A 22,868-nucleotide genomic window follows, 5' to 3' on the forward strand; every position below is an offset into this window, starting at 1 on the left:
CGCACACACACACACACACACGCACATGGCTGACAGTTGCTAAGCTGCAATTGCTGCCAAGGCTTTGGCCACCACTCAAAGTGGCCGCCAGTGCAACTTATGGGCTACAGTTGCAGTTGCAGTTGCCGCTGATGCTGATGATGATGAAGATGAAGTTATTATTATCTGACAAGGGCATCAGCGCACGGCAGACTGACTGCCTTGGCTGCACTTAGCTTGGAGTTCTTCAGCAGCAGCAGCAGCTATCTTTATTAGAGGCGTGACTAATCGGCCCCCAGCCCGCGGCCCCGTCTAGTGGTAAATGTGTACGCTTCGCTATTTGCTGAGCAGCAGCAGAAGCAGCAACAGCCGCCATCATTATTCGATGTGTAAACGGCGGCAATGTCCGCAAATTTGATTAGCTTCAACTGCGGCAACAGCTTCAATCGATCCAATGCTTCCGTGAGTCTGTTGCAACTGTGGCAACAGCTTCGTGTTGTTGTTCTTCTGCAGCCGAGATGCTATCGCAGGCACTTTCAAGTGTTAGAATCTTTGTTGTTGTTACTGCTGCTGCTGTGGCAAGTTCTTTGTTCTGCGCTGCATACGAAATGAGCCTTTTGAATGGGAAAGTCTTGAATACTAGATGCAGCCGCCGGCCGATCGATCAACGTTGCATTCATTTTCCTTTTCAGCTGTGAAAGTGGCCAAACTCAATCAATAAATTGTGCGGCCAGCCTCCCCAACCAATTAGTGTAGCGCCTGACAATGTAGACAATAAATTTAAATAACGAAAAAGAAAGCCATAAAAAAAACTAATAAAATAAAACGAAAAATGTTAATACATAAATTCCAGTGCAACAAAAACACAACATGAAAATTTATTAAACGAAACCCGAAAAAAAATGTCAATGCTAACAAGCAGCGAGCATAAAAAGAGCCACTGAACCACTAAAAATAATTACAAGCCCAGAACAATAATAATAAGCAGCAACAGCAACATGAGCAGCCTGTCAGCAGCAGCAGCAGCAACAACTGCAGCAACAGCAACAGCAACAGCAGCGGCAACAACGGGCAGCCTGGAGCCGGCGGTGGTGCCACGTACCGCCAATTTGCTGGCATGCAAACAATGGTGGCGCGTCTGCTTCTTGTATGGCGACCAGCAGAAATATTATCGACAGCTCTATAGCAAGGCGGCTGCCCAGCGGCTGGCGGCCAGTGGCGGCAGCGCCAACGAGGCTAATCATGAAAATGACAATGCCAGCAGCAGCAGTAACAACAACAATAACTGCCAATTGACGGGAACGGGCGATGACTACGATACGGTTGGCTTTGGCACTGGCGATTGCGATTTTATCGCAGTGCAATTAGATGCCAGCGAAGATGCGGACGATGGCATCGATCTGGGCGATAGCAACCAGCAGCAGCATCCAACCACCGGCAGAAAGTGCACAGCAACCAGCAATAATGCGGCAGCAGCAGCAACAAGCAGCAGCCGTCCGTTGTTTCCCGCCAAATGCGAAACGTCGGGAACAACGCCACGTCGCAGCAAAAAGCTGCTGCGCTCGCTGCGTGCTCATGTCAAGGGCGAGGCCAGGCACAAGGATCAGCAGCAGCAGCAGCAACAGCAGCAGCTGCCTCAACAGTCGCCGCCAGAGGAGCCCACCAAGCGCAATGCCAAGGTAACTGTGCTGGACGATCCCTTTTTGTTTGGCATCGATGCGGATCATTTGGGCGACTTGATTCGCGGCAAGCACTACAGCACGGCGGATGCCACCGAGCACATAGCCAAGTACTATGGCATGCACCTGGAGGCGCAAGCCGAGCTGGAAAACACTGGAACCACTTGCACCGCTCAGGTGCTGGAGATAATCGAGCAGTCCGAGGAGGAGCTGCTCGAGGAGGAGCCCAAGCCAGCGTTGCCGCCCAAGCAGAAACAACAGCGTGCTGCACCGCCGCCGCCCGCACGCACCACAATTGGATCCACAGCCGCACCCGCACCCTCTGCTGCACTGCAGCCGCTTACCGCCAGCGATCTAAAGTTTCTGAACTTGAGCCTGCGCCAGCGCAGCCTGCCGCGCAGCATGAAGCCGTTTAAGGATCCGCACGATATCAGTTTCACTTTCAATGAGCTCAACAGCTCCAACTGCAGCAACGCACAGCCGCCGGAAGTGGTTGTCGGCATGGCTGAAATGGACACGGCAGCAGGAGCTGCCGGAGCAGGAGCAGCAGGCGCATCCACACAGCAGGAGTCAAATGAGTGAGTAACCTTTTCCCCCCCCCTTGCACTCCTGCTGATCATTTGTCAGTTGCAATATCGCTGACAATTTAAATGCATACATTTTCAAGTGGTTGCTGCTGCTGCTGTTGGCGGTGGTTGCTGGTGGCTGCTGGTGGTGCCCTGCGCAAATAATGATTGATTACCCGGCAGCAGCAGCGACAGCAACAACTTGTTGCGCAAGTTGGCAGCACCAGAAGTCAATGAACACACATTGCGTGTTCCCTCTCTGCAGCAAAACCGCAAAACTGCACGCAACAGCAACGCACAACAGCAACAGCAACAACAACTTGTTCTGTGTGTTGTTGCTGTTGCTGCTGAAATTGAAACCGATGCGAAACGCTTGACTGTTAGCTGTTAGCTCTTGGGCGCTGTTTGCTTGGCTGACTGGCCGGCCGGCCGGTTTCGCTTGTTTATTGAGCGCTGCTGTTGCTGTGCATGCGCATCACTCACTCAGCGGCAGCAACAACTGAGCGACAGCGACAGCGACAACGACAACGGCAACGGCATCTCATGCTCGGGTTACGCATACGCCGCATATGCCGGCAGCAACAGCAACAGCAACAGCGACAGCGACTGCCAAAGTGTGATTTACCAGTGCCTTTGTCTGGCGCGGCTCGCTTTACATAAACATGAGCAGCAGTTGCTCGCTGCTGCTGCTGTTGTTGTTGTTGTTGCTGCTGCGGCTCATGTCATGATTGTGCATAATGCCATGCAAATATTGTGGCCCTAAGTTATTGTGTTTGTGCAGCACGCAGCTTATGAAATATGGGCGCTGGCTGGCTTCTTGTCTGTCTGGCTGTCTGTCCGTCTGGTCTCAAAGGCTTGCCTTTGAGCTGAAGGAAGCGCACACATTCAGCCATTAGAGTGGGGGCCCGAATGCGCTGCAATTGTTCTGCAGTGTCATGACATTGCCTTTTTGGCTGCAATCGAGCGCTAAAATATTGCATATATTGTGCAGAGACTCAGCGCTCATTTTTATGATTTACTATGCACTCGCAAAACAAAAGACTTAGGCAACGAACTTGCCCAGAGCTAAGCCTAGCCAAATGGAATGTTGCAAAAAACAAAAAAAAAAGGAACAGAGGCAAAAACACAACTCAATTAGCTGCTGTTGTTTTTGAATTATGCTGCACACAGAAGGCGACACAGAAGGCAGCAGCGCTCAAATCAATGCATTTCAAATGGGCTGACAACAGGAAAGGCCCCCAGCCCAGAGCACCTAGAACGCACCTCGAAAGCATAATTAATAATAATAACAGACGCCGTTTTGATGCTGCCTGACAGCCAACTGCCAGCAGCTAAAAACAAAACAAAAACTGAACAAAATCAAAGAAACCAGCAGCAAAGGAATTTCATATTCGGAATTCAGTAGCCGCCATTTGCCACACGCGAGTCAGGCAAATTAGCCCCGCAGCCAGTCTGTGCCTCTCACTAACTGACTCTCTCACTAGTTCTTGACTTGGATTTGGCAAATCGTTTGCCAACAGCTCCTAATGCACCCACTGATATACGGCACATTTTAATTGCAACTCTTCACGACGCTTAATGAAGTTATTAAAAAATTGCCCGGCAATCATTTAAGCTGGACTCCAGCATCTGTGCAACTTCGTAAGTCGCCATCGCCACGGCCATCGCCAACGTCGTCTTCGTACTTAATGGCTGCAGGTTTTACCTGAAATTACAGCAGTCGCTGCGCAATGAAGCTGTGTGCTCAGCTCGTGTCTGAGCATTCAATTCAATCTTAACTACCATCGACAGTTGCATAAATCCTGAGCTTTACCTGACTACAGTTGCTCTCGCTACATAAACTAGCCGCAGCAGCTGCTAAAGCAGGGCTCTAGAGACTACTCAAGCCTGACTTTTTACGACAATTGCAGCTAGCTGCTGCCTCTTTTTTTTCTGTTCTAATGACAAGCCTAATGTCTCTCTCAAAACATTATTAGCTGGAAGCCAATGTGCAGTGCTTACACATTTGCCTAATGAGAAAGTTAAGTACGAGAAGTATAAATAAGATTACTCGATTAGCAAATATCCTCTTAAATGCATAGAATGCCATCAAACATGTTAAGTTCATAAAGACAGACATTAATGACGGACAAGGCAGACATGAAAGCATAGAATTTTTAGTATATAAAAAAAGAGTATTGAACTTAACTTGCTAACATCGTTGCTAGCAAGGCCTGCAAAAGATTAGAACCAGCAACCTCTTTAATTAGTTGTTTTAATGACTTACTTAATCAGCGAAAGGCTCGGAATTAGATATAGAATTCAACAGATATTTATTACAGCTGATTTTGTCATACAAAAGGCAAAAATCGATTGCGAATATCTTTCCAATTCCCTTTAAATAAACAATTGTTGGAAACCGTGTCGCATTTGTCAATGCAAACGCCTCAATATGCGAGAACGACATTTATATTGATTTTGTTTTTAATTAAGAAAGCCATTAAGGGCACTTGGGCAGCAGCGACAACAACTCTGCCAAGTTCCACTGGCACATTTGCCATTTGAGCCAAAAGCGCCTGACAAATGACTTTGGGGCGTTACCGAGGCATTTGTGTGACTTGGCTGATGCTGCTGTTGTTGCAGCACTGTGTGGATGCAACTTAATTACAAAAACAAAACGCAACAAATCTTGTGAGTGCATGCAACTGGCACGGCCTCTGCCAGGCAGACAATTGGCCAACTTGCCCAGTTGCCAAGTGCCATTTGCAGAGGTGGAGCCTGAGCCAGACTGCGGCAGACGGCGCCAGTCAAGTGCGAGAGACGAACAACAAGTGAGCCGCCGCCTCTGTGATTTATTTATGCAAAACGATAAAATATGATTTTGTCCCTGTGAAAAAAAAATAAATAAAAAATATAAAAATAAGGCAGGCCATTAAAGTAATGTTTTTCTCTTCTTAACATTAAGGTTTAACTCTTTTCCCTCGCTGTCTCCTTCTTTCGCGCATGCTCGCCATGCTAATTACTGCGCGTCGAGGGCTGGCAGGGTAGGATTTTTGGCCCGCATACAGTTTTGCTTATTGCCAACAATTGCGTCGCATATTAATTGTGTATTCTGTTAAAGCGTGATTTTGAGCCGCGATAATGGCCATAAGCCAGCCCAGTTGCCCTTACACGCGCTGAGGCATTTCTTAAGCGCTTAAGCAGCTGTCAAAGTGTCCAAACGCAAATCACTTGGGGCATGTCCGATTGCCAGATACCAGCTTGGCCCAAAAGAAATTGAAATCGTTTTTTAGATTTGGGGATGGGCGCGTGTCGGCAGAAAACGTAAAACGCAACATCATTCCTTTGAAATGTGAAATATATAAAGTATATATAGGGTAAATATATATCTATATATCTGATATGCTCTCTCCTAAGGTTCATGATCTTTAATCTCTGATCTTCACACGAATGTATCGTGCCAGGTTGTGCTATCTCGTGTCACGTGTCCATCACTAACTGAAGCTCACAGAATTCCTGCCATTCTGCCAACTCATGATACATTTTGTTTAGCCACAACATGTCTGCGCCCACGTTAGCCAATTGGATATGGATACATATTGATACACACAGCTCGCACACACTCACACACACACATTCGCACACTCTCATTTGGTGCGTATTTTGGCATTATGCAGATCTGTGCCTGTTTTTTGTTGGCTAAGTTGACAGCTGAATGACATGCGCCGCGCTCAGACACTTCATTGTTAGATTTTGGGGCATTGTTTGGAGCCGAGGGGCACGCAGTTGGCAGCCGCATATTAAGCGGCAACAAATCACTTAATGCATTTCTCGCTAATTAATTAAACATTTAGCGCATACACACGCACAACATGCAGCCTATAAATTTATTACTGATAGCCGGGTAGCAGCAGCAGCCGGGTAGCAGCAGAAAAAACCGCGCGTAATTTTCATTGACAGCTTCACTTTGGCGAGGCGCAGCCTTCGCAGCCTTTGCATTTAAATTGCCTGCATGCCACTCGACGAGGCACTTACCTGCTGCACAGTGTGAGGGTTGGAGCGGCAGAGCGGTGGCAGGGCGGAGAGCTGGTTGTTGCATTAACACTCTTTGCATTCCTGCCTCGTTAGCTGTTGAACTTGCCAGCCAGCCAGCCCAAGTTGGTGGCCAGGCTTTTCTGGTTTTTCCTACCAATGTGGCAACTGGCAAGTGGCAAGTGGCAAGTGGCAAGGCGGCGTTCATTTCTAATCATGATAAGCGTTTTTGGGGCTGGCAACACGACGACACGTTGCGCATTATCATTGTTTGTGTGCATTTGATATTATGTAGACCTTATCGAGAACAGCCTCTCGAGCAGTCGAATACGCCGAGTACACCGCAAAAAAAAAAAACAACTATTGATGTCTGTTTCGATGTTTCGTATTGAGAACTGGAAGCGGCGATTTTTTAATCAGATGGCAGAGCAACAGAAGCAGCTGCCAGCTATGAATTTCAACAACAAATTCAAGAAGCAATTCAATTTCAAGAAATAAATGACAAATGTCAGGCTTCCCAAACGAAGCAATAAAAATAGTTTAGAATCGGAATCAGATAAAAAAGCATGAACCAAATAGAATCATTTTCATATTCATATCAGATTCGATATACGAAGTGAGATGTAGACGGTGCCCAAATCCAGAGAAGCAGTTAGACCTGGGGCTCCAGGCACAAACATTCGGTAATGGAAAAAATGGAAGAAACAGTTTTATTTTTCTTCTCAACATTTTGAATTTTAGTAAAGCTGGAAATTCTCGTTCTGAATACAACTATCAATATGATATTGATGCACTAATTGCTTGCTAATTTTTCTCAGTGTAATCAAAACAAAGGCTCCTTGAGAGCTAGAAAAATGTAAATAAATTAAAGCTGATGACAAATCTGCCTTTTTTACGCCGTCTAACTATTGCAGCCATGCCATTAAGGTACCTGTCCTTCCTTTTTCCCTCTCTTCCTCCCCCTCTCACTCCCTCTCCCTATCCCCCTCTGTCAGCAGCCTTAAACTGCTTATCATCGGCGCCGACAATCCTGCGCTTAGCCGTTTCCGTTTATCACTGGACATCAATTGCATATGTTATCGACTGTCATGCACTCATAAAAAGCAATTAGCAGCTAATTATTTGCCATGTTTGGCCCGGCACTGCAGTTGTCAACATACCAGAGAGAACAGTTACAGTCAGCCAAGATCGGTGCTCTCTTACGTGCAGTTACCGTTTGACTTTGTCAACATTTGCCAAAAGTTCTGCGCTTAATTTTGAGCCAGTTGTCGACTTGTCGTTGCAACAACAAGAACACAACAACCACAACAAGATCTCAGCCAGAACCCAAATCCAGACAAGCTGCGGCGCAGTTGGAGTTCGATTTCAAAAGAAGCAGCGGCCAACATGCTGCGCCGGCTGCGTAGGCAGCAGCTTCTCCTTCTGCTGCTGCTGCTGCTGCTCTGCTTTGGTTTTGTTAATGGCCAAGAAATTAGATTCCGATTGCAGTTGGCCATAAATCATGGCCAGGCGCAACTTGCACTCTGGGAAAAAAAGCGGCAGCAAAGCGGCTTTCTGTAAATCATATTACGGTTAATTTGTGAACAGTTTTGTTAAGAAGCCTCGCACATAAATCATCCTCATTGACTGTTGCAACAAACCCCCGCACCCCAATAACTCTACCCCCACCACGTTGGGGCGGACGTGTTTAGCGTCTGCAAATGTCATTTATAATTGCGTTTAAATTTTATTGCCCGCATAAGGCAGGTGCCAAGGCTTTAATCAAGTGATTTATGTGCCTCGAATGTGTTTCTGGGGTGTTAGGAATATGAATTAGATTTCCATAGTTGAATAACATATCTTAATGTGGCGCTAATAATGTATGAAAGCCATTGAGATTACGGAACAGTTTGATGGAGTGAAGCAACCAGAACAACTGTTCAGATTCACATAGAACAGAGTCTGATCTGCCCCTACGTCCATTCTGTCAAGAGGCAAGACCCAAGACTCATTTCCAACCAACACAAGTTTCCCAAACTTTACTACCAGCCTCTCATCTCTTCATGATAATAAATAAATGTTAAAAGTCCAATTAAAATACATATTTGCACAAGCATTGAATACACATTCAATCAAAACACTCAAACAGAACTCAAAGAATGCCCCAGGCCAAGGTCTGCAAAGCGATAATAAGTAAAACATTTATCCCCAGAAACTGGCAAGATGATGTGCTTATGTCTCGACTGATGTATTTTTCAATTGAATTTGGCTTTTTCGAGTGCCAAAGGTGAAATAAATATCAATCAATGCCAATTTGTTTAGCAAACGGCAAAAAAGTCCAAACACGAAAAACCAAAAAAAAAAGATGAGCCGCAACGAAATGCTAAAAGCTAACGGATACACGGAATGGTTGGCCCAAATGCCCGAATGGCTGGCCGTCCAGTAATTATGGTCAAAAACAAAATTGAGCATAATCACCACGCACTGAGGAAACATGAATGTATCAAAATGAAAATCGAAGCAGCCGCATAATTTATAATAGCCCCAGACGAAGACGAGAAGAAGAAAAAAATGAAAAGAGGAAGACAAGATGAACAAAAAGCATAAAAAGCAAAGACACGGCTTCAATTAAAAACAACGAGCGGCAGATGAGAAAAAACAAGTTCATAGACCAAAGACAACGACCGTTTGCTCGATGGATGGATGCTGCCTGGCTGCCTGGCTAGCCGTGGGCCTGTGCGGACTTGGACTTGGACTTGGTCGTGGTCTTGGTCTTGGTCTTGGTCGTGGTTGTGGTCCAAGCCACACACAGGCTAGCCAATAGAGTGGACGACAGTGTCGCCCTCTCGTTCTTCGCTAGATTCAATCAGTAGGCGACCCGAAACAAATGCGTTTCAATTTTTTGATGAATTTACAGCGAGTTAAAAATTAATTAGAAGCTGGCCAGCAGCAGCAGCTTGTTGGCCGCAACAGAGAAAAAAAGACTAACGCGTCGAATCAATTACCATAGTCAACATTATTGGCCGTTAAGTCACAAGCGATGCCTCAGTCTCTTTTGCTCTCTCTCTCTCTCTCCCTCTCGCGACAAGCATTTAGCGCGCCAAATTTGCATTGATGATGCAATTTTCAGCAGCAGCGCAGCGGGCTGAGCTGCATGTCGAGCTAAGTGCAGGCAGCCAAACAACGTTTCCCTGCATTTTCCGACAGAGTTCTGAAACCTGCTTTTGTTTCCAGCTAACACTCGAAGATCGCCTCAGTTGCTGCTGTTGCTGTTGCAGTTGAAGTGTTGTGGCATCTTTGCTTCGATGTTTGCCGCGCAACATCACACACACACACACACATAGAGGGAGAGGGGCACAAATTGCTGGCATAGTTGTTGCTGTTGCAGCAGCTGTGAAAATTTGCACGCTCACAAAACAATTTTCGTTGCCGTTAGCAGAGCAAAAAGCCAAAGCGAAAAGCTAAAAGCCGCAGCAAAATGTTGCAGCAACATTTTTGCCGCCTGCAAATGTTGACGACAACAACAACAACATTAATTGGTCATCAGCTTTGTTACCAAAAGATAAGCAAACAATTTGTTCTCTGCTTGCCTGGGAGCTGGCTGCGCCCCCCCTTTCTGCTGCTGCTCCTCCTCCTCCTACTCCTCCTCGGGCACTTCTCTTGCGGCTATGGTGTGAAAATTCACGTTGTGATCTGCAAAAATTATGCAATTATTTTGCTTATGCGCGACTTTCTAAATTGAACATACAAATTAACAGCTGCCTTTCATGTACAGTTAGTCGTTTAATTGATTTCTCTGCCTCTGTGCGAGTGTGTGTGTGTGTGTGTACGTGTGTTTGTGTGCGCAATTAGTGGCACTTGGCGTATGCGCAATAAATGCAATGCCTGGCCACACGCAGCCAGAGAATGGGCCTCAGCATGGGCTCTCTGGCTGCGCGCAGACATTCTTAATCAACTTTTAGATGCAACAAAAAAAAAAAAAAAAACAAGAATATAAAAAAATAAAGAGTACAACAACAAAGTGGAATTTTTACCAGCCATGAGTAGTACGAGTACGAGCAAGAGTACGAGTCGCTGCCAAAGTCAATAAAAATGTCAACACGCCAAATGTCATGTTGACAGCGGCAGACAGCGACTGTCGCTGGGAGGCTGTAGTTGGGCAGCCAGACACAATGCGCCAGCTGGGCGGGATTGGCAGGAGGAGATGGAGACGGAGATGGAGATGGAGCAAGCCCACGGAGCTTAGACGTAAGGCTGTGTGTGTGTGTGTGTGTGTGTGTGTGTGTACGTGTTTACGTGTGTTCCTCCATGTTAGCCATAAAGTTTACGGCAATTTTTATTGACAATTCAAAAATCGTTTATGACAATCGCACTAGTTGTGAGCTAGCTGCATGGCTTTTAATAAAGCTCTGACCGGGCAGACACTTGTAGTTGTAGTTGTCCCATGTACATATCCTAGATTCTGGATACAGTTGGGCATGCGAGTGCCTAAATAAATATAAAGATTAAGGGAAAAGCGAAATAACATGATATTTGATCAAGTTAAAAGCTCTCTTTATGCCCATTCTATTTTCATTAAAGCTCTTTTTATAAACATATCAATTTCTATAATATATGGAAGTTGAGTTCTACTATTCGAGTTTTGCGAGGACGGAAACTGACGAAAGTATATATGAAAAACATTAACAACAATGCATGACTACGGTGTCTAAGCGTCGAACTAACAAGCGAAATTTCGTCGGTTTAAATTCAGTTGCAATTTGCGCGAATGCATAGATGTGGGCAGCTTTTTATATGTCTAAAGATGGCGCGAGTTACACAAGCAGCTGCCGAACACTTGCATTTTCAACACAATATACTTTAGCCGACCGACGCCGGGTAATTTCATATAGCAGCATATGGAATACAGCTAATAGAGTTGACATTTATTGAAGTGTTGCCTCTTGTCTTGACATATTTTATATTTAAATGGTTTATGGTTAATCGTTGAGCCTGTCACAGGGTATTTCGCAGTCGACTACCGCTTGGTCTGTTAGCCCTAACTATGCCTGCAGCTGTAACACAATAAAACGCAACAGACGCTGCTGTTCGCAGGAGTCACAAAGGAACCTGGACAATAATTGTTGTTGTTGCCCATCGTAAAACTTACTAAACAAGTCTCACTGGTCAAATTCCAGAAACGTCATTTAAGGGACCACCTGTCGGTCGGAATAGGGGGAGAGGAGATTGGAGTTGAAACTGAGCTATGGAAAACTAGCATGTGGAAACTTTCGCCTCCACAGCATTAACCCAAATTTGTGTGCCCAGCTAACCGCATAAACTGTGAACCAATTGTTGCCTCTGTTGTTGTTCCAGTTGCTGTTGGGCCATGGCTGACATCTTGCGGCAGCCATTGAGACGTCCATCGGCGCGTCTTTGCAATTTGTCAACGCATTCGCTGTGGCGTATATAATGATCATTCATTTAGATGCCAGCCGCCAGATAAGCGGCCCAGCTAAATATAGTACAGACGATCTGGGGCCTGCAAAACTATATACGAACATATATAATGGAGATGGCGAGTGCTTAAGCTGATGTTGCCACCACTTGACACGGTCGTGCAGCTGCAAGAGGCAGCAGCAGCGACAACAGCGGAGGGGGAGGGGAGGGGTGGGGAGCAGTTGCGGTTTATCAATGGCAACGCTTTGAACTAGTTTTAGGGCGCGAAAGCATGAGCCTAGCACGAAGTGGAGGCAAATGAAAACCAAGTGGGAAAAACCAGTTTTGGCTTTTTGTTTTTGGTTCAACGACTGCCAAAGTGAGCCGCAGCCTCAAGCTGAACCCTTTCAACTGTTGCTGCTGCTGCTGCTACTTCTTCTTCTTCAACTTTATGCATTGGCCATGCAAATACAAATATTGGCAACAGCTGCCCGCAGGCCAGAATATGCCCGCATTTATTGTACACACACATGCCTCAAGGGTCTTTCATGGCGCAATATAAAAGATGTTGCGTTTTATAGCAGCAGCCAGTTTGGCAACATGCTGCCAGCAACATTGTTGCAGCAAATTTGTGCGTATTTGAGTTGTGCATTTGTGCTAGCTTCTGCCTAGCCTGGCCTAGCTCGCGGGCACTTTCCATTTTCAGCCCGCTGCTTTAATGGCTTCATAAAGGCTGGCTCCAAATTGAAACTTGGCCACAATTGCTGGCCAATTTTACGCAATTCGCCGCAGTCAACAATAAATTTGCAAATTGCAAAAATGCGGCGCGCAAATGAAAAGAAATGCAGGTCGCCAAACAGCACAGCCAACCATTTGGTCGCACAATAAATTCCGACTACAGACAGACCTCAACTGTGCAGCTCCAGCTCCAGCTTGGACTCCTGCTCGCACTCCAGCTGCAGCTGGAGCCTCCTCTCATTTTCCTGGCTGCAACAAATTTGTTGTTTAGGCACAGTTTTTGCATTTGCTTCGCTTTTCATTTGTTCATTTCCAGACCAAGCCGGTCCCCAGTTGAACAGTGTCTGCGCGGTCTAGAGTCCCAGTCCCAGGCCCAGTGTGCCAGCTCCTGCTCCACTCCCACTCCCACTCTCCCCTCATCCATTTGTTTGGCTTGTAATTTGAGTTTGAATGCGGCTGATTTGACAGCAGCCAACACTTTTGGCTGTCCGCCGTTGGCATCTGTCTCCAGCTGTGACTGCGACTGCGACTGCAACTGTGACTGCGACTGCGATTGTGAATGTGACTGCACGTGCACTGGTTCCCCTTTAGGCTATCCCACGCCAGCGACGCATTCTTTGCCCGTCCCGCAGCCCTCGGCCAGCGGCCAGCTACAGCGTTTTGCGCTTTAAAATGCAAATGTCGACGCTCCATAAAACAATGGCTGAAACTACATTTTAGCTGGTTTTAGCTGGCTGGCAAAGCCAAAAAATCTGCGCAATTAATTTGCGGGGCAAACCGCAACGACCGCTCGAATTGGCCCCGCCGCGCCACCTTCCACAAAATATTGACACATCAGCAACTGCGGCGCAGTCAGCGAACTAGAAATGGAATTGCAATCGCTAAAGCGGACGCGGATGTGGATGCGGATCCGGAAACAAAAAGAATGAATTCGCCTGGTTAAATCATCATGGCCCGCAAAAAACAACAAAAGGGCGGACACATTGTTTTGATAAAACGCCCGCATGGGCACACAAAAACACACACACACACCCACACCCACACACACACACAATCACATTTCTGAATATATCCAAGCGAAATCGTAGCCGGTTACGCCCATCCGCCCAACGCTTGCCCACAAAGTCACAGCTACAGTTACATATGCGCAGACAATGCACAGTTATCCTTTGATATGGCATGAAATGGTGCGTGCCGCGGTTGATATAAGGCGAGCATCAAATCCCCTACAATTGCAATCGTAGGTCATTTGGGATTTGTGGTAAAATATATTTCCTAGACACATTCCACTTATTCTAGTGCAGTTGCCAAGTTTTTGGATAGAGCTTTGCCAGATAAAAAGTCTTTTTACAAATTTTCTGAATGTTTATCGTGCTCAGAAAATAAAAGACCCTAGATCATGTTGTGGAAACAATCTCTTTGAGTCTTTTTGTTATAATAGCTGTCAGCTTAAACAAAGCAAACGTTAGGTAACAGTTTTCTAAAAGTTTATCATAGAAATAATAGACCCTAAGTCATGTGGAGTTAACGATCTTTCATTTTAGCATCTTTCAGTTTAAACAAAAGATTTATTTTTAGGATCGAGTTCGACTACTTTGGAAATTTTTCAAACATACTTCGCAGCATTTGAAACTTTAATACTTATAAAAGGAAACGCAAACATCATTAATAATTAGAACAGTTAGTGCCTTAACTCTAAACCAATTCAAAGCTTTTACACAGACGCACAGCAAAAGCGACCAAAACGCTTGACTTTACTGCTGCGATCGTTGCAGCTTTTAAAAGCTCACTAATACTAGTACAAAGCACCCACACACATGCACGCAGTCGAAAAGCTCGCATTATTTGCTTGCAGCGCATTTTGGGGCGCAGCTAGGATAACAATGTCAGCCGTACAACAAATTGACAAAAAGCGACAGCCCAAGGGCCCGGAAAGCAGACAACAGCAAACATGCGAATACAAATATATGCACTTATATATAGATATATACATATATATATCAGAGAAACGAACAACAAGAGCATTATGAGCTGTCGATTTGTTTGTGTAAGCGCTGTGAAGCGCATTTGTATTTTCATTTTGATGTGCAGCTCAAAAAAAAAACAATCCTTTTAAAAAACAAACTTAAATTGACAGCTTGTTCAAATTGAAAAAATGTATATATATATATTTACATGTGCATATAGATATATATGGGAAGTGCAAAACCGCATAAATCCCGCGTATTACAATGAAATAAGCGCAAAAAAAAACATTTTGTATGCGGTTTCATAATAATGATTTGGCCATGTACTGTGGGACTTAAATCATTTACCACAATTTCCCAGCAGCAGCCCGTAGAACCTTTAACCCGCCATGTAATTTGTGAAAATATTTTAATTGAGTTTAAAATTAGCCACGCCACAAAAATGCCAATAACTAAAAGCCAATCTAAATGCAACCTCTCTCTCTCTCTGTCTCGCCCTGTCTCTTTCTAGGCCCATAAGTCGCACGCCGCTAACGCAGATCTCCTATCTGCAGAAGATACCCACGTTGCCGCGCCACTTCTCGCCCAGCCAGGGACATGGCACGTTGCCAGCAATCCAGCCAGCGCTGAGCAATCTCGGTCTGCCCAGCAGCTCCTCGGCGAGCGCTTTGTATGCGGCACAGAATGCGGGCATGTTGCCCACATCGCCGCTGCCGTTGCAGCGGCACCAGCAATACTTGCCGCCGCATCATCAGCAGCTGCCCATGCAGCTGCCGCCAGCCGTGGGAGCAGCTGTTGCCGCACAGTATTCGCCCGCCGGCTCGGGCTGCTCCGGCAATGTGAAGTATACCAATGCGCAACATGGACACCAGCTGCAGCAGCATCCACATCCACATCATCAACTGTCGCCGGCGCTGTCGACACCGTCGCCGCCATCGCTGCTGCACCATCCAGCGGGCCACTGCTCCTCCTCGTCCTCGTCGGCGGCGGCAGCAGCGGCCGCAGCGGCAGCGCATGCGCCCTTTCTGGCCGGGCCGCACATGGACATGCAGCGACAGTCGCACTCGGACGATGACAGCGGCTGTGCGCTCGAAGAGTACACATGGGTGCCGCCTGGCCTGCGACCGGATCAGGTGAGTTCTCAGGCCCTTTGGGAGTTGCTTGATCTGTGATTTGTGTGCACAGATAAGCTCGGCGCGACGCGACTCGACTCCAGTCCACTCGACTTGACTTGACTTGACTTGACTTGACTTATTGTGCGTGATTTTGTCACTTAAGCCCAACGCCATGAGACCAGCAGAGCTGGTCATCAGCAGGCCATAAATCAGTCAGGCTTCATTGCTTACCTCCGAGCCGATAGCGAACGGAAACTATGCACGCAGCTCGCATCTTTGGGCTGCGATCGAGTCTGGAATCTGGCCATGGACAGCTTTTGGGCTGCCTAACGTGTGGGCCACGTTCTGGACTGTCAGCTCGCGGGCTGTCTGCATATTGGAAATTAGATTGCGCTAATGAAACCCCAAAGTCCAGCTGCGGCCCACTCGCTTGTTGGCCATTTCTCAAAGCCATTTTTATGGCCAATTCAATTCACAAAAAGAAACACAAAACTAGAAGAAATGAAAAGTATTGCCAGCATTTTGAACGTATTTTTTGGCTGCCGTTAACGCTACATAAATTATTTGCGTAAAATATGCGCCAATGGCAAATAAATCTTGCGCAATCTTTTCCAGCGGCTGCCGCGCCCAAAAGCGCGCTACTAACCATTTTTTAGGGACATGTTTTAGCTGTGACTATAACGACTATTGCTGGCTCTGGGCCTGGGCTGGACGTGGACCAGGCCCACAGGAGACGTTGGCAACTTTTTGACATGCTGCCTCAGACTCCATTCAGTATGCATAGGGTCGCGTTAATCCCGCTCAAACTGACAGCGCCTATCACATGTCACGCAGGCAGACGCTTAAATGCCCTATAAACAGGCAATCTTTGATAGTGGGTATATTCAAATTTAGGTAGTTCTAGCGGAACTTATTTGAATTCTAAGCTAACTGCTCAGAGCCAGCTGCAGCCTCAGAGAACTCAGAGTCTGTTATTTAAGCAGATAGCTCATGGCGAGATGTAGGTTCTTTTATTACATACGCAGTCTATTTTGGAATCCGAATTACCTAGTTAACGTCATATCAATATAGTAAAGGAATTACTTTAGGAATTTAGCAATTTATTAGGTTGTCATTTACCAAATTTGGCTGCGAGCTTATTTGAAATATTCCAGAGATAAAACTTACTTTTCAAACAGATTAAGGCCACACACAAGCCTTGTCAAGGTGTAAGCTAGGCAGTAATAGCGGCTACTTACATCATTACAGGGTATTTCCCATTCATTCACGCTCGCCCAGCTGGCTGCCATTGCCATTGCCAATGCCATATAGTATTTTTGGCAAACGCTACAAACAGAATTGAAAATTTATTTACAGCCATTTACGTTGACGCAGCATAAGCCATGTGTCAGTCAGTCGTCCGTCCCTCTGTCCCTCCGTCCGTCCCTCCGTCCGTCTGCCCGTCTGTCCGTCAGGCAGTCGCTTGGTTGGTTAGTTGTTTGGCAGGCAGTTGGCTGAGTGGCGTCGCGCTGCCTCAGACTGTGGTCACTTGCTGGCAGATCGCATGCTTGAATTTCACGGCAATCGGCGCACTTGAAAAACAAAAAAAAAACAACAACAAAAAATAGAAAACGTGGCCAATAAACTGAGCAGCTGAGGCGGCTTAGAAGTTGACCGTGGCAGCACGTTGCGCACCTTTCAACCTGGCCAAAATGGCCAAATCAACGTAATAAAATCAAAAGGAAAGAAAAATCTTTGGGCAGCAACCTGCTGTGTCGCAGTCAGGCGCAACATTTGACAGGCCCCCAACCTGATGATGATGATCATGAAGTTGTTGTTGTGTTTGATGATCCGTTGGGGCTGAGCCTGAACCCCTTTTATGCAAGCATTTACTTTTAGCTTAGTTTTGAGTGTGTGACCCCTGCGCATTCCATTGCAGCCAAAACTCAATTCTCAATTGGATTTCTCTTTCTTTTTTTTCGCCAGGTTCGCTTGTATTTCTCGCAAATACCCGACGACAAAGTGCCATACGTCAACAGTCCCGGAGAGCAGTATCGTGTGCGACAATTGCTGCATCAACTGCCGCCGCATGATAACGAGGTGAGTGTAGTCCAATGTCTCCTATATCCCGCTGTAATCCACTCCATTCCACGGTGTGTCCCTGGGGTGACACTGGCCCTGTCAATTTCGTGGTATTTATTCAAATGTGTGCGCGTTTTTTTGTTCTTTATCGTGATTGAATGGCCTCGTGTCCTCGCAACGACAACTCGAATTACGGCAACGGCATATCAAAGTCAATGCCAGCGATTTTCCCACACATTCTCAGACCAATTGTTGTTGCTTTTGTTGTTCCTGTGCCTTTTAATTAATCAAGGAAACAAGTGCAACTAACTGAACTGGCACCCCTGGCAAAAACCACAAAACGACAACAAAAGTAACAAAAACCAAATGCAAGAAAAAAAAAACACAGGAAAATCCAACTTGGTTTATTCGTTGCGTTAATACCCTTACATATGTAGAAAAGTTAAGTGTGACTTTAATCATAATTAAGGGAAATACCTGACAGCTTATTATTATAAAGTATAAAGTATTATTATTTTATTATTGGTTTTATTATTGTTTTTAATATGAGCATCGCCATCGTTGTTATTATTATTATTATTATTATTATTATTATTATTATTATTATTATTATTATTATTATTATTATTATCATTATCATTATCATTATCATTATCATTATCATTATCATTATCATTATCATTATCATTATCATTATCATTATCATTATCATTATAATTATCATTATCATTATCATCATTATCATTATTATCATCAATATTTATTATCATCAACATCGAAATTAGAATATCCTCTGTTAGAGTATAGAATCCTAGTTGAGCGGATTCCCACAGCTTTAAGTTTGAGGATATCAGTTACCATTTTAGCATTTTAGCATTTACCACTTTTAACCACTGCCACTAACTGGGGGTTGCCATGTTAACGAGTATCCAAGCTGACCAGTCTTTTGCAATGGGCGTGCGTGTGTACCTGTGTGTGTGAGGAGTGTGTGTGTGTGTGGAAAATGCCCAAATTCCAAGCCGAAAGTCAAATCAAATTGTGCGCTGGGGCAACAAAAAAGAGGCAGCCAAAAAATTTGCATACAACACAAACGAGACGCTGACCGCAGCCAGCAGCAGGATGAGCTGGAGGATGCTGGAGGAGTAGGAGAAGGAGCTGCTTCTGCAGCCGAACTAGAAGCTAACCCAGTTGATGGGCAGCCTTGGCTACCGTTCGCAGTCTGCGGTCGTCTGCCCTGCCCACTGGCCACTTGAGCTGCGGCTATGGCTGTGGCTGTCTCTGGCCATGACTGTTGTTGCAGACAAACAATCTGCGCCCCAAGTTGACTTCTTGGAAAGATCACTTCAGCCTGCCCACCAGCAGCAACTTGAACATATGATTTGGCTGTCTCCCTGCCTATCTGTCCCTCTGTACCTATGTCTTTTGTCTGTCTGTCTGTCGTCTCAACAAACGGTTCTTCTGTCATTTCAGGTTCGTTACTGTCACTCACTGACGGATGAGGAGCGCAAGGAGCTGCGTTTGTTTTCCACACAGCGCAAACGTGATGCACTCGGACGCGGCAATGTGAGACAGCTGATGAGCGCACGTCCATGCGATGGCGTAAGTACCTAACCCAGTTCTAATCCCCCCACCCCATCAACTCCAATTGAAAACTCTTGCAGTGCGACGAGCTGATTTCCACTGGCGACATTGCGGTCTTTGCCACGCGCCTCGGCCCCAATGCCAGCTGGCATCCGGGCTGCTTTACGTGCTGCATTTGCCGTGAGCTGCTCGTGGATCTCATCTATTTCCATCGGGATGGGCGCATGTATTGTGGCCGCCATCACGCGGAGACGCTGAAGCCGCGCTGCTCCGCCTGCGATGAGGTGAGTCTCCCGACCCACATTGACGCCCTCTTTGACCCCAGACGCATTTCGCTATAAAACCACATTCCACGCACTACACAGATTATCCTGGCGGATGAGTGCACCGAGGCCGAGGGACGTGCCTGGCACATGAATCACTTCGCCTGCCACGAGTGCGACAAGCAGCTGGGCGGCCAGCGGTACATAATGCGGGAGGGCAAACCGTACTGTCTGCTTTGCTTCGATGCGATGTTTGCCGAATATTGTGACTACTGTGGCGAAGCGATTGGCGTGGATCAGGGCCAGATGAGTCATGATGGCCAGCATTGGCATGCCACCGATGAGTGCTTCTCGTGCAACACCTGCCGCTGCTCGCTGCTGGGTCGCGCCTTTTTGCCGCGCCGTGGCGCCATCTATTGCTCGATAGCCTGCAGCAAGGGCGAGCCACCGACGCCGTCGGATAGCTCCGGCACGGGCATGTATACCACGCCCACGCCGCCGGCGCAGCGTGTGCGGCCGCAACAGACGCGCATACCCAGCAGCCACGCCTCCAGCTCGCCGCCCATGTCGCCGCAGCAGCAGCAACAGCATCAGGCCAGCTTCAATCAGGCCATGTACCAACTGCAGAGCCAGCAGCTGGCCGCAGGCGTGGCCGGCAATGAGCTGCCGGGCGGCCTGTTAGTGGCGCATGCCAAGCAGAGCTATGCCACCTCAGACTCGGACGCGGGCGTTGTCAAGGATCTGGAGCAGGTTGGGCACAATGCGGTCGCCGGTGGCGGCGGGGGAGGCGGGGATTTTACCGATTTCTCCAGCTCGCAGAATATGTCGCCGTTGAACTCGCCCGGCGACTTCCAGCCGCATCTAATGCCCAAGCCCATGGAGCTGCAGCGCGACGGTGTCTACAACTTCAACGAGATGGCCACCAATTTGGATGCAGCGTGGCCGGCCAAGCCGCCGCTGGGCGGCACGCACAGCTATCAGCTGCAACGGCAGCTGCAACAGGTCTCCAAAATGGACAACTCCATCACCTCCAGCATGCCGGAGCTGGGCGTGGTCGGTGCTCAGCACCTGGCGCACTTTGCACAGCAGCTGCCGCCGGCGCCGCCGCTGCACGCTTCCGCACAGCAGTTCCATGCGTCGCAGCACGAGTATGCGGACATATTGCATCCGCCGCCAGCACCGCCGCCGGTTGGTGAGCTGCCCGAGCTGCCCACGCCCAATCTGAGTGTGGCCTCAACGGCGCTGCCGTCAGAGCTGATGGGCTCGCCTACGCACTCCGCCGGCGATCGGTCGCTGCAAACGCCGCTGTCGACGCAATCGGCGACGCAGCCGCCCACGCATCCCGTTTCCATATTGAGCGGCGCCAGCTCCTCCTCTCCCATGAGCGGTGAGCCGACCAAGAAGAAGGGCGTGCGCTTCGAGGGCATACCCGACACGCTGCCCCGCTCGCGCAGCTACTCCGGCAATGGCGCCGGCACCAGCGGCGCTGGCGAAAGGGACCGAGAGCGGGACAGAGAGAGGGACAGAGATAGGGATAGGGACAGGGCCGGGGACAGGGAGCGGGATGTCAATCGACATGGACATGGGCACTCTTCGCGGCGCCGTCGTCGTCGCAAGTCCTCGAGCCACCATCGCAGCGGTAGCGGGCATCGCTCGCACTCGACCACGCGTGCCGATACCTATGCACCGGCCCAGCCGCTGTCCTCCTCCTACCAGGGCCCGCCCTCGGTGTTGCAGGCCAGCGCATTGGCCGAGCACGAGTCACCGCACAAGTCCCCGCGCCAGCAGCGTGAACGGGAACGCGAACGGGAGCGGGAGCGCGATGAATCCGAGGAATCGGATGTGTGCTCCACCTGTTCGTCCAGCTCATCCAGCTCCGAGGATTACATGATGATGTATCAGCTGCCGCAGAGGCGCCACTATGGCGGCGTACGCGTCAGCTATGTGCCCAACGACGCCCTGGCCTACGATCGCAAGCGCAAGCCCACAGACCCGAGCGGCGCTGACAAGGACAAAAATTGTATCATCTCGTGATCCAAGCCGGCGGCCATTTTAATTAGCGCTGATTGCGCGCCTGCCTGATAATAAATGAGGCGCCTCAAGCGCCCTTTACTAACGAAGCAGCCACCAGGTGGTCATCAATTTTCAATATATACACATACACACACATACATACTCTTACCGATACAGAGAGTGAAGCATAGCCGAGAGCAGAACTCATATCCCGCACTTTTACAAAGCAATAAAGTTCAACTTGAGATTTAAGACGCGCCTAGTTAAGCATTGGAAACTACAAATGAGATACAATACGAGAGGAAGGACTCTCCTCAATACTGTTCCAAAAATATATAGCACATCCCTAATTAAGCGAATCAAACTAAGATAAGTCCTATATATATATATATATATATGCATACCTATTTTTATATGCGATGAATACTCTTAAGGCAAGAGAACTATATAATTAACTTATACCTACAACAACATATACATATATATATATATATATATATATATATATATATACTACATATATTTACAGATTTGTATTTATTGAAATTAAGTTTTATGCAGCAACTATTTACACACGATCAACTTTTAATTAACTGACTTTTAGTTCAGTAGGAAAAAGCCGTTGCGATAAGATTTGGCTAAAGAAACTTACAATAATTCTAGACTAAGAACTAATTTGTACAAGACCCTATGAATAAAGAGTTCAAAGCAAAAACTATTGAGAATATGAGAGACTGCAAGCACGAAGCCCTAGACAATATTTTGTCTAAAAATGAAAATTAATGTAAGCTAAATACTTAGTTATATTTTATTTAGAATTACACAGAAATTGTTATCAAAGATCTGTAACATTTAACCCCATTTCCTATCAATTCACAGCGGTTCGTTTATTTGTTAAACATTCCCTCCTTTTTCTTTAAGAATTCCCTTTGAAATTGATTTTTTTTTATGATTTACTCGACAAATATTTACACAATCTTTTACCCAAGCTTTCGCAGGCACCTTGATGCCAATTATTTGAGCCAACAACTGGATCAATCCTGAGGAGGGTGGCAGCGCTGCAGACTGAGGTAAGCTTAAACCAGATTAAGAAGTGGGCTAAAACGGGGGTGGCTGTCAGAGCTGCTGTCAAATGCGCTAGTCAAATATTGAGACAGCGAAACAGCAAGCGCTCGAATAACATTTAAGCTCAAGGATAAACACGAGATACGGCAGCAAAAGTTGTGGCAACTGGCGGAGCTGCCTCTCGCTTGATACAGGCAGGTTATCTTTAATTATGCATCAGATAATGAATATAAATTAGGCGCATGTCGAGCAACAAACTACCAGAGGCAGCGGCATCGGCAGCTACATGGAAATTAAAATCGAAAATAAAACGATGGCATTTTTGTGCCTCTGCTAATAACTTGCCCGCAAATTATGGCAGGGCAGCTGGGGCTGGAGCTGGGCCTGGGACAACAACGTGCAACGTGCAACAAGCAATCACATGCAGGCATGC

General features: G+C 47.0%; 1 protein-coding gene across 1 annotated transcript; it reads left to right on the plus strand.

The window, feature by feature from the left end:
* Positions 1-935: 935 nt before the first annotated feature.
* On the plus strand, positions 936-22,064 carry LOC115762439 (protein prickle; the record flags this gene model as incomplete). Its single annotated transcript, XM_030704638.1, has 6 exons — positions 936-2,236; positions 14,849-15,470; positions 17,418-17,531; positions 18,984-19,112; positions 19,175-19,378; positions 19,460-22,064. Coding segments are annotated over 6 exons (4,302 nt in total), but the record flags the coding sequence as incomplete, so codon positions are not given.
* Between the last annotated feature and the right edge of the window lie 804 nt (positions 22,065-22,868).

This window comes from Drosophila novamexicana, unplaced genomic scaffold (genome assembly GCF_003285875.2).
Source record: "Drosophila novamexicana strain 15010-1031.04,08,12 unplaced genomic scaffold, DnovRS2.1 tig00000564-arrow-pilon, whole genome shotgun sequence".
Lineage (NCBI taxonomy): Eukaryota > Metazoa > Arthropoda > Insecta > Diptera > Drosophilidae > Drosophila > Drosophila novamexicana.